Genomic DNA, 17,302 nt, shown 5'->3' with positions numbered 1-17,302 from the left:
TCTTGTTTGTTTTGACATTTTGTGAAGGTATGAGATGGGAGCAATGGACTTTTTAGGACAACAAAGAGTTTAATAAAGCTATTAGATCAAATTAATTATGTTATACATTTTCATTAACTTTACCTTATCGTTCGAATTTAAATTGATTATGGATCGGCTGCAGACAGACGAAGGTGCAATGTCCGGAGAACAATAACTAATTAGTAATTGAGTCGAACTACTTGTATGTAAAGTATATCCTACAAGTATTAGAAAAAAATATTGTCTAGAATATCATAGAATAATTTTAGGTCTCTATGTAACCAACATAAAAGTACTAAGTAATAAAACAGTATTAGGTAAGTTTCCTCATCATAAATGAATGTGAGTAAGTACATAGTATTCGACAAAATTATATCTAAGATTTCACCAATGGGCCATTTCTAGACCAAAAAAAAAAGCCCAGTCACATCCATCATTACTAGCTAGCAAATATTGCCTATGTTAAGAGATGTATAATTTTCGAGTATTTATTAAGGAAGAAAAAAATATTATCTTAAAATTGTAAGAGAGTAACAGGAGCCTTAAAAGGTTACTAATTTAGAATATTGTGCTGTGTTGGTCCGTCACCAATACTACGCATACATTGTGCAATACCAGCTACGTCATAGTCATAATGATGCTATGTTTATGAAAATTGTTGCGTGATGTCATCAAACAATGATACTGGAAAATAGATTATCATTATCATCAAGTATCTGTTTCACGATGACGCGCGACTGTTCAGGTGGGTATGACTTGCAGTTTTAACTCACATGTATTGTATGAGTTATTTTGTTATTGATGAATTCGATATCCTGGTAAGCAGTATCTACTATGGTGGTCTACTAATTTATTTATCTTTATTTATTAGGTGTCGGTCATGTCTTAGTTTTTCTAACATTTTTTTTTTATTTATATCGTCACGCCCTTTATCTCCGAAGGGGTAGGCAGAGGTGCACTGGTGCACATTATGGCACGCAATGCCACTTTTGACAATTTATGTTTTAAGTCTCACATAGGTGGTGAGCCTATTGCCATATACCGCGCACATTTCCAGACTCCGTACTACTACTGTATTTTCTATCATACACACACACACACAACGTCACGCCTTTTATCCCCGAAGGGGTAGGCAGAGGTGCACATTACGGCACGTAATGCCGCTATACAATGTACACCCACTTTTCACCATTTTGTGTTAAAGTCCCATGTAATAGGGGGTGAGCCTATTGCCATATCCTGGACACAATTCCAGACTCCGTGCTATCACTGAGAAATTTTTCGAAAATCCGAAAAAAGCCCAGTAATACTTTGCCCGACCCGGGAATCGAACCCGAGACCCCTTGTTCGGCAGTCGCACTTGCGACCACTCGACCAACGAGGCAGTCTTTTCTATCATCTTGTGTGAAATACATAACCATTTTTGTTTACTTACCGTGTTAGTCATCATAAAGTATTTTAGGCCACAAGATTTATCTGGCTTCTCGCTACCATTACGTGATGGAAACTTATACGTACTTATTAAAAAGAATACTTGCTTATAAACAGTATTTAGTTGTTTTGAAATGTTGAGCACGGCACTTACCTATGTACCTATATTCTATCAATCAGTACAGTTTTATTCGAGTCAATGAGTCAATTTTGTTTTCATAGATAGCAAATATTATGCGATTTAGCATACCTCTTTTTGTTATTAAATATTACCAAAGCTTTATTTATAAATTATTGTGATGGTCGTACTCCTCTTAAAAAAGAAATTTTCCGTTCCGTTAATTAACGTGATACCACAGCCTCAAAGAAAACCAACGTGAAACAATGCTTGCGTTGTGTTTCGTTGTGTGAATGAGGTTACCGGACACACAATTACCGTCTTCCCATTCTTTGCAATTCCCAATTCAACAACAACCCTTAAATTCCTAATCCCCAAAAGGCCGGCAACGCACTTCTAACGCCTCTGGTGTTTCGGATTCCCGATACGAGCAGACGGATCGCCTGATCGTAAGCGATCAGCGCCGCCCTTGGATACTAGCAACACCAGAGGTGTCACAGGTGCGTAGAGGGCCTTAAAAAGGAATAGGTACGCTCTTTTCTTGAAGGTTTGAAAGTCGTATCAGCTCGGAAATACCGCCGACAACAGTTCATTGCACAGTTCTGCTGTGTGAGCCAGAAAGTTCGCTAACCCAATTCCCCAACAACCCTTAAATTCCTAACTTCCAAAAGGCCGGCAACGCACTTGTAACGCCTCTGGTGTTTCGGATGTCCATGGGCGGCGACGATTGCTTACCATCAGGTGATCCGCTTTCAACCGCGACTAATGGCAGTTTCTTATTGGTAAATACGCAAACCTGTCTTAAACTGGACCAGATTAAGTTCACCCCAGAGATCGGTCTGTCTTTTTGTCTATAAACATTCAAAGATACAAATTGGCAAAGGAAGCAACTCAAAGAGAGAGGGAGGCGTCAAGTTCTCTCCCCTCTCGCCGTAATGGCGGCAAATATTGTTTTGCCCAGAGCGGCGAAACAGCTAGATCGGTCCCTAGGAACATAATATACATTTACCTACTGCCCATATTATATTATAATTCTAATTAGCTATTAGTACATATGACTAGATCTAGGCATAGTTGGGGTTACCCAAGATAGCCCATACAAGGAATGCTTATGTCATAAATTATCATTTAAAAGGAGGGAAAAAGTATTTGAACTAATTAGTCGTTATTACAAGGAAGTAAGACTTTTATCATGTTATGTACATTACTATTTGTTATTTCCATGTTTTGCGGAAACTAATAGTTATAAATTGATACAATATAGATGTTATGAGAAAGGAAATGCAGGAATGGTGTTCCTTATTTATTTTCTATGGAAAAGTAGCTATAGGTACAAGTGACTAATTACCTATAGAGCAGTTATGATTTTATTAGAAGGTGTTTTTTTCCACCAGAGATGTGCTATGTTACGTTGCCGTGGATGCGTTTGGCTTCCACCAATCAATGTTCATTGGTACACATAGCTTGGCACTGGTGGAAACGGACTCATCTAAGCTGTTTTTATATGGAAAGATGCGTGCTATGGAAGGCTTCCGTACTATCGATACATTACATACTCGAGCTGCGCATCTTCCTCGCATAGTGACTTTGGGGCGGCGCATCTTCATAGCACATCTTACTCACACAGCTACACAGCTTAGTATCAGTGGAAACGGTCACATAGTATTACATCTTCGTAGCATAGCTACATAGCACATCTCTGGAGGAAAAGCACCCTTATGCTTATAAACGAGCCAGTAACCTGCCCAAGACAATATTATTATGTTTGTACGTAATTCATTTATCTATTGTCATACTTATTTGCGTAGCAAATAGATGTTTTGACCAAAAGGGTCTCGTGGGAACGTAAATGTGCATGCAATTAATTTTATTATTACTTAATATATAGTAATGTTGGCTTATCTTTGCACACATATACCTAGCGGCTGACCCATTACTATCTAACATAAACAAATGAATAAAGTTGTTATTGATAATATTCGAAAATATTGACATTTCGAGGTTTGTTTATATCATAGATACGGCGAACCGTAATCAGTTGTGTGATGTCGCGACTTAATATAGCACTAAATTAAGCGCCACGCTATTACGAGGACAGTCGCCTCTGACCTGTTGCAAAACGCACGTGCATAGCAACGATCTAGTTATATGCTTTAATGAGAACTATAATATGTTGCTAAGCTCCTATCCAACTCTAATATTCAGCTTTTGTAGAACAAGAGTACAAAAGTATAACTAATCCATTCGAAAAACTATAAAATGACGTCATTTAACTGTTGGACTACCCTCACTGATACCTTCTTTGGTTAATGCGTAATAAGTTAAGACCTTGGTTAAGGATGATAGTATTACCGAACAACTAATAAAATCAAGTGCTTCATAAATAAGACCTTTATTCCTAAAATTATAAAATACTTATGTTACATGATTAAAACTGCTTACAAAACTATGATTTCTTTTGAAACGCGAATGCACTGAGTTTTGATTGTTTGGGAGTGTTGGTGACGACACTTTCCGTACCGTTGCTATCTTCATCTAATTTCCTCTTTGGTCCATTCTCCGTATTATTGGTAGCTTTACCCTGGATAGTCTTGAACATTTTGATGCCGTGTCGTGTTAACTCGGATGGACCTAATTCTGGGTTTTGTCTTTCCAGAATAGATTTGTTTCTTGTGAACCAGTCTACGAATGTTTCACCTTCCAGTGGTGTTGAGGGCTGTAGAGGTAATAGCTGAGTTAATACCACAAAGTATGACGAAATTATCTCTTATTAGCTCGACAACTTTCACGAATATGACATTGGTAATACAAACAATGTTTAATATTATCAAGTCCTGCTGTTTATTTCCAAATTATTAATATGTACACACTTGCAAAGCTGATTGAATATACAGGATGTTCAGTAAATAATAGTCTAGCCTGCAAATTTATAATAAATAATTTTTAAAACTGATTCGAAGCAGTCAGTATCGTAATATCGTAGATGATATGATTATAGGACTAAACTAAACATGCTGTATTAAATGATAAATGTAATCGGACTAATAAGCCAATCAGTCATCAAGTTATTTTTCAAACTACATAGGTACTTTTCTACAATGACAAAATCCACTTTATAAACATGTTTTTGAATGTCCTTAAATAATCACATGCGATTAGCATAACAATATAGTATAATCATTATCATCTAGCATAATCAAGTCTCTACAATGCAACAGTTTTACTTGTAATACTTACGTCATTGTTTTCAGAATTTTCAGTAGGTTTATGAACTTCTACTAGAGTCCTTTCAGTTAGACTTAGAGGACTTTGCGCTGCACTAGAGTTTGTAGACTTCTTTTTGAAAATATTTCGCGCTCTACCGGGCGACGATTTTATAGGCTGAAAAGTAAAAAAAAGTATATGAATATACTAACTTCAATAAACCAAGAAAAATAGACGCTTGTTTGTTAAGAACTAGATATCAATTAATACAATAAACTTAAATATATTTGGCTATAATAATAAACAGCAAAAGGTTTAGATTATTATAAAAATTGAATACTTACAACTGGTCTTAGTGAAGTATCAGCATCAACCTTCTTCTCTTTAACTTTCTGCGGTATAATCAAACTGGCGTTCAAATCCTGTGTTTCCGTATTTGTGACGTCATAAGTCTCTTGCGTGTCCAACTCCTGGAAGTGCGACGTTTGGGCAACATTCAGTTTGTCGGCCTCCTTCTCCCAAGTTTCTGCCAGGTTCCCTAACTTGTCCGCCAAGTGCACTCTGCCAAGCCGCGAGGCATACTTGGCCGCTAAAGGCAGTAATCGGTCATCTTTCAACAACTCCATCAGTTCTAATGCGCGTTGCTCGATCTCGCTGCGACACGCAAGCTGGAAATGTTTAACAAATATGTATAACATGTAGTTTCTGTTTACTTGCACTTCATCGTCACATAATGTTATATTACATTGAATATATTGATGTAAATTGCGTAAACATGTTTTGACATTGGGAAGCACACGTGTTTTACGTACTTTTGGTGCATTAATTATATTATCGTTGAATAGTTACTTACTGCAAACAATTTTAGTGCAGTCTCTCGTGCAGTTTTTACGTCAACATCTGCAGTTGTATGTGCCCATCGCACTAGCTGTTCTTCGTATTGACTCTTTTCCGTATCCATTTCACAGAGAGGTATCTAAAATATAGAAAATATTTTAGAAACTGATAATTTGTTTCATTAAAATAAAACATGTTTAGTTTTTTCGTATTCATTTAGGTACATACCTGAATGGCTAATTCTGCAATAATAGGTTTGGGCGCAGTAGCTGGGAATGACGCACCTCTACAAAGTATTGCACGGACTTTTTGTGTCGCTTCACTTACCTGTTAAAGCAAAAATATTAAGTTCTTATGGACCCCAAAGTACACGGGTTACAAGAAGAACAGTAGGTAAGTATAGGCTACTAAAAAAAAACAAGTTCATAAGTTCAATCAAAACATGATTGCTTCTGCTATATTGAGGGCCAATGTTAGGTTGCTTGTGAAAATAAAAATGTTTTTAATAACTGATAGTAGATGGGGTTAAAGTCCTCAAAATGTCAAAACAATAATTAACATTACTCACTGAAACAATGAACCAGGAGTCAGAAGCTCCTCTAGAATGTGTGTTGGTATCGCATAGAGGCATCCACACGCCACTACTGACGTCATACATTCGCAACATTCCTGTGTTGTCGTACGCACAAGGTGATCCAACGTCGCTGGTACCAAGCCACGCGAGTTTAGAACCTGGTGTCAGCGGCACAGGTACTGTTTTGCTTCGGACTTGGCGACCTGAAATAGAGATATTTCTGGTTTACAGATAGGCTTGCCACTCCTGTGATGTTTAAATAAACGGGAAAAATATCCTGGATTGTAAGCGTTAATACAATAATATATCGAAGAGAAATATTGAAAATTGACCTTGACTTACCATTCAAGGCGACGATATCCATGGCCAGATGCTGGTCTGAGGGTCCAGGGTCTGTGCTGTGGTATACGGCCAGTACTGCCGTGTTGAATGCTCCCAGACAAACCACTGGGCCAGCCAGTGATATCACCTGATGATCGAGTTCGTGTTTTAATATAAGATATAGAAAAAAATCGCCATAGATGACTCTTCCTTTTAAATTCTCAGTAAAGTAGGTGTGTGTAGATTATCTATCCCGCACGAATAATTTATCTGTATTTATCAACTCCAAGTTGCATCAAGTATTATGTAGAATGCACGGTATAAATAGCATCTACGTCACTGAGGGTACGAAACAAAAGTATCGTTACAATGATAAGCGTTTTCTTCGTCATCAATGCAATCTAGATAACATTGACAAAACCAAGTCAATGAAGTCGTAACCATGACAGTTCAGTGTGCAATCTAGGATCCGGTTTCCGGGTCAGGCAAAAAGATGATACGACACAATTTATGTTTACTATGAAATGACTTTTTACTATTTGAACATAGATTTTTGGTATGTCTATTTTAGTGATGTATGGGCGAAGTAGCCGCACCTGTCTCTGTGTGCCCATGGGCGTGTAGAGCCTCAGCAGTCGCGCGGTGGTGGCGCAGGCCACGACCTGCGCGCCGGCCGCCACGCACAGCACCTCCTCCGTGTCGGCCATGCTCACACTCCACTCCTTGCTACTGCCCACCAGCGATATACACACCAACTTACTGCCACACACAAAAACAAATTATGTTGAGGTACTTATGATTAAGCTATGCATAACTTACAAAATGTACATCTGGAAAAGATCAAGAAACTTTCGACGTGCGTAAGACAAACTAATTCCTAAAGTATTTATAGAAAATTATCTTTAAAGGTACTCACCTCGGAGTTTCACAGGCTAAAGCTACCACGGTAGAAGACAAACTCGCCATTGTATGGTTCAGGTAGTTATTCAAGTGTATGCCATGGTGCAAGTTCGTGTCGTGAAACTCTACGTCTATTGTCGACTCTCCATTCTCGGCAGTGTGGCAGCGAACTATGCCGATATCGTTCCAACACATGTACCTACAAATACGGAACATATTGAAAACTTATGTCCTAAAGGGTGAAAATAAAACGTAAGATAAACAAGTAAAAAATTACCTATGTTCCAAATGAGTTGGAGTGGACGAGGGTTGAAACGGTGGTTGTAGTGGTACTGTAGATGGCACTGGAGTAGCATTACGTCGTGAGGCTGGCCTAGACTCATCTTGCTCCACAAGCCCCATTGTTTCATTCTTAATCTTTTGCAGAGATATTGCATTGTCATCGTCACTCTCATAATTCTCTATTAAGTCATCTACGATGTCGTCATTGTCTGTAGGAAATTCAGTGTTGTTATTTGGCTGAGAATATTATACATATTATCTATATGTTTCCTCATACTGGGAAACTTCAAGACATAAGTAAGGTAAAACTGACCACAATTCAGGAAAATAGTAATAGTAGAGTACTTGTTTATAGTAACTTTCCCAAAGACAGTACATGCAACTATTCATACATAGGTAGCAGGCATAACTAGGAAACCAAATGATGAAAAACTGAAGGTTAAAAACAGGAAAAGTTACATTAATTACAACGACCGAAGACTCAGTACCTTGACCTGGAGTATACATGCACATGATTAAGAATATAATTAATATTCTGTGTTTATCCTTACCATCCGCCCTCTCAATCATCTCGACATCATCAGTATTGTCTGCGGCGGCACTGCTGTCCTTTCCGTAGCAGTTGACTAACATACCCAACTGACCCATGACATCAACGTATGCCAGTACGCCATTGCCTGCAATGTTTACAGTCATGATAACAGAGGCGTCATACATATACATTATGAGACGTTTCCTTCCTTCGCAGGCATTTCGCAAAATGAAAAGCTCATTAAGCCCACTTTGCATGGCCTGGGAATTAAGATCGAGACTGGCAGTTAAACTGCGTCTACTCCTATACAGTCAGAAGAACGAGTTAATAGATGGTTATGTAACGCATAGATATACATCGTGGCATAGGTAGGTACTTTGATTAATAAACTTAAACCTAGTCCTTACTATTATACCTAGTCTATAATTATTTCACACATCTATTACGTAAGTATAGTGATCGACTCGACGTATGCAAGTAGGAGCGAATGCCATTGGTCTGAATAACGGTTTTGTCACCTTAATTGAAGTGTAAATAATGGACAGTGAATTGATTAATTCATATTCGCAGTTATCCATTTAATGCGTCAAACTGTGAAAGTACAGTTTGAAGATTGATGTGAAATAAAATCTAAGATCTAAGTGTGCTCGGTTTAACTGTATATTCGTATTTTAGTATGCAGTGTATTCGTAGTTCGATGATATATAAGTACGACATAATTGTTATTCATTTCTGTTCTCCTGAATTTAGTTATATTTACAAGAAGAGATTAACCATCTTTTAACCATCTGATTTCTCGTAACAGAAATGATTCAGATATACATAAAACCCAGAACAGGTAATTATAAAAGTTAAATTAAGGCCATATTTGGTTGGCATTATAACTTTATGTAGGTATTTGGTTTTTTTTCTACATTTCTTTATCAATCCATCATGTTTTCGACAAATCGAATCGATTTACTTAAAATGTTAAGGCTTTATAATAAAAAATAATTTATTTCTCAAAGACAACATACACATCTTGCCATTTTATAAGAACATGTTCAGTCTACAGGTGTACCTTTGCTTAGGTTCACTATAATTATGACCCTAATGAGCAATATAATGCCTACACCACACTAGGTAAACACTAGGTTCATTCATCCTTTATTCAGGTCATTGCAAAATAAATGTTGTGTATTGTTTTTTTAGATGTAGCTGTATGTTCATATCCATAAATTGCAGGTTTCCAGTATTTTGATTTGAAAATTATTAATTTCCAGTAAATAAATAATAAGAATAAAAAAGTGTAGTGTGTGTGTGCAATTGTGCATGTGTAGTATATGTGGTATGGTATAGAAGGTTGTATATGAAAATTTAAAATAACTAGTGGTCGCCTAGTTTGCCGAAATTCGACCATATACGATTTAATTTACAATACCACTAACATACGTTCAAGCATAATTTTTATTTAACGAATTGCTATTCGTTTTGTAAAATTCAAATAATATATTGCGGCGCATCATGAATAACCAAACCTCCTTCAATGAGAAACCTCTTTTCATATGAGACGTGAGAATATCATCGCAATGTCTGTCATTTTTGACGTTTTGTCAAATACGATACTATGCATGGTAGTGTGTGTAATGTTTTATTTATTGATTTAATGTACTTAATAAGCATTATTTTTGAAAAATATTAGCGTTCTGGACTTCTCCTACACATATATTATGTACTATAAGTGTACCAAATTTTATGCTCCTACGTCCGCGCAATTTTCGTAAAAAGGGGTCGAAAGTTTTTGCATTACGTATTAATATATAGATTTGGATACTAAATACCTATTTTAGATATCAACATACAATTGTGTATTATAATAAAAAAGCTGAAATATACAGTGAATAATGATGGCTTACCCTTAGGGTTCCATGCCATAGCTGAAACATTGTGTGATGTTGGATGTGTGGTGATATCAATACATGCTCCAGAACCAATCTCCCACACTGCAACCTGTCCTGCAACTGTGCTCCCAGCAAGATATTGCCCGCACGGGGAAAATACACATTGAGATATTGCACATTTTATCTAAAAAGAAAAAACAGTAAAAATTACTATTACATTTGTCATCACCACTAAACACACACTAGACCTTAGTGTAGTACTGTAAAGTTTGAACAGTAGTTTGAAGCTTATGTAAATTATTATAAAATAATTAGAGTACAGAGAGTTAAAATTATGATTATCCAAAACCTAGTGTTTTAAGTGAGAACAACAAAAAAAATAAGATACTTGCTAAATTATGTGTAAATGTCATCCTTTGGCTCCAAGTTTCACAGTCTAACAATATGATTTCTCTATTGTTTGGGTATGCCAGATATTTTCCTTCTGTTGGTTCAAAATCCATACGGCCTGGAAATTAAAACAAATTCACAACTTTTTTATTACTTATAATAGCATGCATCATAAGTATACATGTTTCCTATCATTGTTTGATGTCATCATATGTTATTTCCTTTACAATTACAAAATTTCCCAGTTTTACTAAGCTGTAAAGACAGTGATGATCATTTAGTAATTACAATACAGGAAATTTATTATTTTTCAAAGTAATGACACATGATGCTTATTGTTCAAGAAGTAAATAAAAAGAAATGAATGTTACATACATAAAACTTTGGCAGCATAAAATGTATTTATCTTTGGAACACATGAAATCTCTTTAACAATTTTCTGAGTGTCAATATCCCATATTCTTAGTTTTCCATCTCCACAAGCGGTACTTGAAAACTTCATGTGGGGACAAATAGCAATACTGAGAACTGGCCCTGTATGCTCTGTCATGACAAATAAAGGGGCTCCACCCTCCAAGTTGCAGAGTTTTGCTTCCATGTTCTCAGATGTGCATCCCAAAACCTATTGCAATATTAACAAAAATTACTTTAAAATGCAGACAGGATTAATAAAATAATACAAGAAAACTAATGAGAAGAAAGACCTCTTTATTACCTCAATTTTACTTGAAGACTTGATCTGTGTGACTGGTGCTGTAAACCTAGTGACAATTCCATCTTTGTCAAAAGCTGGGTATGTGTATGCTTGAACAGCATGATTATCAGTGGCCACATAAAGCCTTTTGTCTTTGTAACACACGGCCAGTGCACTTTCTCCAACGCAATGTGAGTTTGGATCATCATCTTCGATATCTACCCATATTCTTACATCACCGTCATTGCCGCAGGTTATTATATGCCTGAACAAAACAGTTGCACCATGTATAGCTGGTTTTTAACATGGAAGAACATACAATCAGAAATAAAATAAGTTTACTTACTGTCCATCTTCAGAATAACATACATCGGTATGCCCTTCAGCATGAGCATATCTTAGTGGTTTGCTATCTATTTTCATAGTAAATTTATATTAGTTGATGTCCACTACCTTATCCTTCTATTTATAATGATTTCCAAGATGTAATCTGTAAATAAAACAACTTTCAACTCGAATCGAAGTGTCTACAAAGTAAATTCTTAATCTTATTTTGACAGCTACTTTTACAAATTGGCGGGAAGCGAAACATTCTGTCAGACTGTCTGCCGGCACAAAATAATCAAGTCTTTTGACTTTTTTACTATAACACTTATAATTGTTTAAAATATAAATAAATTATCCCATTAAAATAATAATACAATTTACAATTGATTATGTGAATATTTCGTCTAAATGGAATTAATTTTTATTTTATTTTATAACGGTTGTTTAACGTTATCATAATAACGATAACTGGTTTGGATAGAGGGTTGGCATTTAATTTTAAGCTAAAACAGCGTTATTTACATTTTATTAAATTTGCTACAAAAAGACGACGAGATAACAATCAGAGGTTATTATTCGACACATGTTGTAAGTCATTATGTGTCCGTGTGTATTCTGCCTAAGCTATTTCATTCGATCGATTCCAATGTGATGTGATTCATACATATTATTGTGCCGGTGCTGTCAGTGTCGTGTGCCGGGTAGTATAAAATGTACATTAAAAAGCCGTTTTGACATCCAAGACAGTTCATTCGGAATTGTAAATCAAGTGTCGGTGGTGGTGTGTAGAAAGGTTAGATAAGAAGTAATATAGCGGCAATTGAAATTAAAAATTAAGGTAAGATACAATTCTTATTGGAATTATATTATACAAAAATACTAAAAAATTGTTTAATACATGCTGACGAAATCCTGCCACATTTTTGTATCATTCTCATTAACCTTGAATTTTAGCGTGCAATTTTTAGGAGAATTATTTTTAGATTTTTATAATCGTTTTGGCATAAGTTTTAACGTGTGGTTTAGAACTACTGCTAAGTAATTTGAACGTTGTAATTTAATATCAATTTAATGGCTTGTTACTACTTACAAAATTAATGATTTCTTAATAAAATAAAAAATATTAATAATGGAATTGAATTTTTAATGGGCTTCGTTTAAAATATAAATCCATTTTGTGACGAATAAATTTAATTATCAATTATAAATAAATAAAATGAACAGCATTTTTTGTATTTGATATACACGTGTCTAATGTTTATTGCTTCTGAAATATTTATTAGATGGCGCACAACGGATTTCTAAAACAAAAGCCTGGGTTCGCCACGATCGCTATACATACTGGTCAAGAACCTGAAAAATGGAATAGCGCGGCCGTAGTACCACCTATTGTTATGTCCACTACTTTCAAACAACCGGCTCCTGCTGAACACACGGTAAGTTAAATGTTAAATACTTCAAATACCCATGAATCTACTATTGAACTTTTGAATTTCGTTTTTCACATTTTTTGATGAAGTACAATTTTAAATTTCATTTATTTAATAATTCCCACTATTTTATAGGGTTTTGAGTATGGACGGTCAGGAAATCCCACTAGAAATACTTTAGAAGAATGCCTTGCGGCATTAGATGGTGGAAAACACGGTTTTACTTTCGCTTCTGGTCTTGGCGCGATGTCAACAGTTGTGATGCTGCTTAGTAAAGGCGATCATATCGTTTCAATTGATGACGTCTATGGTGGCACAAATCGTCTTCTAAGGTAAAGTATCATCCTGTTTTATATTTTTTTTGCCATAGGGATGATATTATGAAAATAAAGTATCTATTAAGTACCTACGTCATTTCAAACACACATCTGTATAATTTGTAGTAATAAAAAAAAATATGCGTCCAATATTACCTAAAGAGATTTTCGCGTCTTCCATATTCCAAAACAAAAATAGGACTAACTAAACTAATATTTTTTCTTAATTACAGACAAGTGGTTTCAAGAATGGGAATCGATTGTACGTTTACAGACACTACCGTCCCTGGAAACTTAGAAAAAGCAATTCAAAAAAATACTAAGGTGAGTTATTAATGCAATTTTTTGTCACGTGGACAAACGATTTTTTTTTATGTACTTAGCCATTTTTGATAATAATTAAGTATTTAATATCTTGACGAGAGCGAATCTTTATTACTTTTGTAAAGTCTAAACATTATCGTAAACTGATGGTGCGTGTTAAGATTAAAATGACGCAAAGTCATAATATTATTACATTTGGACTTAAAATTATGTTCGTAATAATTTAACCACATCAATATTTATCAGAAATGTTATAATTCAAAGTAAATAGGTACAATTTAATACGATAACATTTATTGCATTATTATTTCGTGTTAAGTTGTTATGCACTTTATGGTGGCTATTATCTGTTATCTGTTTTCGTACTTAATGGATGATACTAATCTACATGATTTTGTTTTAGATGCTTTGGTTGGAAACCCCAACAAACCCGAACATGAAAGTTGTAGATATTGCCGCTGCAGTCAAAACGGCAAAGAGTCTCGGTGACATTATTGTCGTTGTAGACAACACATTCCTAACACCTTACCTACAAAAGCCTTTGGACTTTGGAGTTGATATCGTTATATATTCCTTAACAAAATATATGAACGGTCATTCCGATGTAGTTATGGGAGCAGCGGTTGTCAATGATGATGTAATAGCCGAAAAACTTAGATTTTTACAAAATTGTAAGTATTTTTTTGTTTGTCCATTGCATCTAAAAATTAGAAACTTAAAAAAATCGTTATTTCTCGTACAAGGCCCCAAATTAACAAATGACAAAAATTATGTTCTATTTTATTCAGTCTTGGCTGTTACGATACAAAAACCCGACATAGGTAATTAATAATATCTTCAAAGATAATTAAGAGTTTGCCTCTTCGCTGTTGTTTTATTCATGAGGAAATATTCATCAATCATAGCATAGAAATAGTTGTGTATTAGGCGATGACGTAGAGAAACGTTATCAGTTCAATTATTATTATAGTTGTATACAATGACTTGCGGTTTACGTACCGGTATAGCTTAACATGACTCATTTTACTAGTGATGAAATTACAGTAACGTAGTCTTTCTATTTCACACCACAGTAAATTCCATTGAAAATGCACTATTTTTAAATCACATTCAATGGTTTAAAAATAGTTTATATTATTTGAAAAGTTAAACATATGGCATTTGTTCTTCTTAGTAAAAAACTGAGTCGAAAATACAACGTGGAATAAGATACCTACAACAGAGAGACGTGTACGATAACAATTTATCATGCAGATCTTGTTTCGCATTTTGAGACCTCATTGATAATATGTAAATTGCTTGTACTCATTGAACAATCAGCCTCTTATTGGGGAGCAAAGTCCAAACTTACGATTTTACCTATAACAATTTTGTTCTTATATGTTTTAATAATGGTTTCTTGTAATATCTTTTCAGCAATGGGAATAGTTCCATCACCATTTGACAGTTACTTAGTCAACAGAAGTTTGAAAACCTTGGCTTTACGCATGGAACGTCATAAGGAATCTGCACTTGTGGTTGCCAAATGGTTAGAGTCACATCCAAAGGTTATCGAAGTAATGCACCCAGGTACGTTGAACGATATTGCCTTATCTATACAGGACTTATGTATTATAATTGGACGTACTTACGCAACACAGAACCAACCCACACGATGACAGTTTTGAGAAAAAGCAATTTTTGTCTAAATTTTGAATATATTAAAATTGTATGTAATTTTGGATAAAGTTTATATACAATATTGTACCAAATAGTTTATACTATGTATACAAAGCTAATATTGATAAAAATAATTAGTATTTTAAATAATAATCAAAGAAAACTTCGATGGTTCCTTATTGAAAAACTATGAAAAACTATCTGTGTGTGGGTTGGTTCTTTGTTAATTTATTATCATGGTATAAATTTATAATAAAAAATGAAAAACCCCATTTTTTCAATGTATTCATTTATTATTTTAACATAAAACCATTTTAACCATTGAACCAACACACACACAGATAGTTTTTCAATAAGGAACCATCGAAGTTTTCTTCGATTAGATATTATTTAAAATACTAATTATTTTCATCAATATTAGCTTTGTATACACAGAATAAGCTATTTGGTACAATATTGTAAATAAACTTAATCCAAAATTACATTAAATTTTACTGTATACAAAATTTTTCAGGATTGTTGGGTGACTATGGGATATGGATCTTGTTAGTTTATTGAATAATTGCGGTTAATTACCAAATTGTTGGTTGGTATCTTTGTCATAGAATTGTTTTGTTCTGTCAAAGTTGTCAGATCATTTTGATCTTTACAGGGTCGATAGAAGAGTTATTTTTGAAACTTTCTGTGTCCTTATCTTGATTTTGACAATGGTGTGGATTGGTTCCTTGTTGCATAAGTACGTCCAATTATCCTTAATCTATGTATAAATAAATAATATAGCATTCGATAAAATTGTTAACAAATATATTTTTTGGTTTCAGGCATGCCGTCACATAAAAGTTACAATATCACAAAAAAACAAACGAGTGGCCATTCAGGAGTTTTCAGTTTTAAACATTCAGGTGATCTAAAAGAATCAAGGAAGTTTTTAAGTTCGTTGAAAGTATTCACCTTGGCAGAGAGTTTGGGAGGATATGAAAGTCTTGCGGAATTACCGTAAGTTACATAAAATTAATAGTTATAATTTAAGCGTTTTTAAGCGTTGAGTAAAGATCTAACTAGTTGTTATTTGTCTTTTAGTTCGGTGATGACACATGCATCGGTTCCCGAGAAGCAGCGTGAGGAACTTGGCATCACGCATGCACTGATAAGGCTCTCTGTTGGTTTAGAGGATGTTGAAGACCTCTTAGCAGATTTGGACAGTGCGTTCAAAGCAGCATTCGAATGAATTAGCCAGTTTTAAACAAACACAGACAATCTCTTATTCGTTTATATTGTTATATAAATTAGTATTTTACTATTGTTAGACAGGGCGTCTATGAGACGCAGGTTTGATAGTGCAGTACCTACACAAAAATATATCATTTTAATTTTTACGTTAATGTGTTTATTGAATATTAATTTATATTTCATTGTGTATTTATATGATAGGTACATTTTACAATAAATTATGTTTTAGGTATAAGTAATTAAGTCTCATAGATGTCCATAAATGAAACTTCTTGTTTTGTTAATTATTTACTTTTGTTTGTATACGACATTCTCAATAACTAGCATATTCACAGTGATATTTTGTATCTCATAACTTATGGGTTAACAATTTTGTTATAGATTTAAGTCTTGTTAAGCTTCGACATGTGAATTATCATAATGTTATTCAATCATTAAATCTTCACATACTTTCATGCATAAATCTTATTTGACAAACACACAATAGGGTTTACTGGTTGAACTTAACATATCAATAGAAAGGTTAATTGTGTGCATTTGTTTACACTTCGTGGAAATATTGTCGCGACAGTATTTTACTGAACTTACTATTCCCTACCTCATTGTGATTAGTTTTTGAAAGTGCTATTTTGAATGTTTCAATTTTATTTTATTTTCTGATATGATATGATAGGAACACAATATTATTGAAATTGTCTTATATTTAATTTTTTATTTATTAAAATACCGATATTTATTTGAAGAATTTTCAGTTCTGATTATTTTGGTAATATTTTTATGCATTGATATGACAGACAATAAAAAATCAAAGCGATAACGTTTTTAATTTGA

At 34.4% G+C, this 17,302-nt stretch overlaps 2 protein-coding genes across 4 annotated transcripts in view; one reads left to right on the top strand and one right to left on the bottom strand.

Annotated features, from left to right (window-relative positions):
- Positions 1-3,946: 3,946 nt before the first annotated feature.
- Positions 3,947-17,302, bottom strand: part of LOC118272137 (WD repeat and HMG-box DNA-binding protein 1) — a 36,624-nt gene continuing 23,268 nt past the window's right edge. For 2 of the 3 annotated variants that reach the window (XM_035588497.2, XM_035588490.2), the window contains exons 2-17: positions 11,531-11,674; positions 11,206-11,449; positions 10,866-11,112; positions 10,493-10,608; positions 10,116-10,284; positions 8,240-8,365; positions 7,684-7,897; positions 7,423-7,605; positions 7,103-7,265; positions 6,528-6,654; positions 6,180-6,388; positions 5,840-5,938; positions 5,628-5,750; positions 5,119-5,442; positions 4,808-4,951; positions 3,947-4,286 (exon numbers count right to left, since the gene is read on the bottom strand). In XM_035588497.2, coding sequence (XP_035444390.1) covers positions 4,017-4,286; positions 4,808-4,951; positions 5,119-5,442; positions 5,628-5,750; positions 5,840-5,938; positions 6,180-6,388; positions 6,528-6,654; positions 7,103-7,265; positions 7,423-7,605; positions 7,684-7,897; positions 8,240-8,365; positions 10,116-10,284; positions 10,493-10,608; positions 10,866-11,112; positions 11,206-11,449; positions 11,531-11,607 — 2,835 coding nt within the window. In that variant the 5' untranslated portion in view covers positions 11,608-11,674 and the 3' untranslated portion in view covers positions 3,947-4,016. Of the gene's footprint in view, positions 4,287-4,807; positions 4,952-5,118; positions 5,443-5,627; positions 5,751-5,839; positions 5,939-6,179; positions 6,389-6,527; positions 6,655-7,102; positions 7,266-7,422; positions 7,606-7,683; positions 7,898-8,239; positions 8,366-10,115; positions 10,285-10,492; positions 10,609-10,865; positions 11,113-11,205; positions 11,450-11,530; positions 11,743-17,302 lie in introns of those variants that run through there. The other variant, XM_050698557.1, reaches the window with a different exon arrangement.
- LOC118272150 (cystathionine gamma-lyase) lies at positions 12,148-17,288 on the top strand. Its single transcript, XM_035588504.2, has 8 exons — positions 12,148-12,349; positions 12,795-12,947; positions 13,077-13,273; positions 13,492-13,582; positions 13,986-14,253; positions 14,999-15,151; positions 16,063-16,237; positions 16,322-17,288. The coding sequence occupies exons 2-8, from the start codon at positions 12,795-12,797 to the stop codon at positions 16,467-16,469; spliced, it is 1,185 nt and encodes a 394-aa protein (XP_035444397.1). The 5' UTR covers positions 12,148-12,349; the 3' UTR covers positions 16,470-17,288.

This window comes from Spodoptera frugiperda, chromosome 15, assembly GCF_023101765.2.
Source record: "Spodoptera frugiperda isolate SF20-4 chromosome 15, AGI-APGP_CSIRO_Sfru_2.0, whole genome shotgun sequence".
In the NCBI taxonomy this organism is placed as follows: Eukaryota; Metazoa; Arthropoda; class Insecta; order Lepidoptera; family Noctuidae; genus Spodoptera; species Spodoptera frugiperda.
The sequence above is the reverse complement of the archived record's forward strand: the minus strand, read 5'-3'. Positions and strand labels throughout refer to the sequence as shown.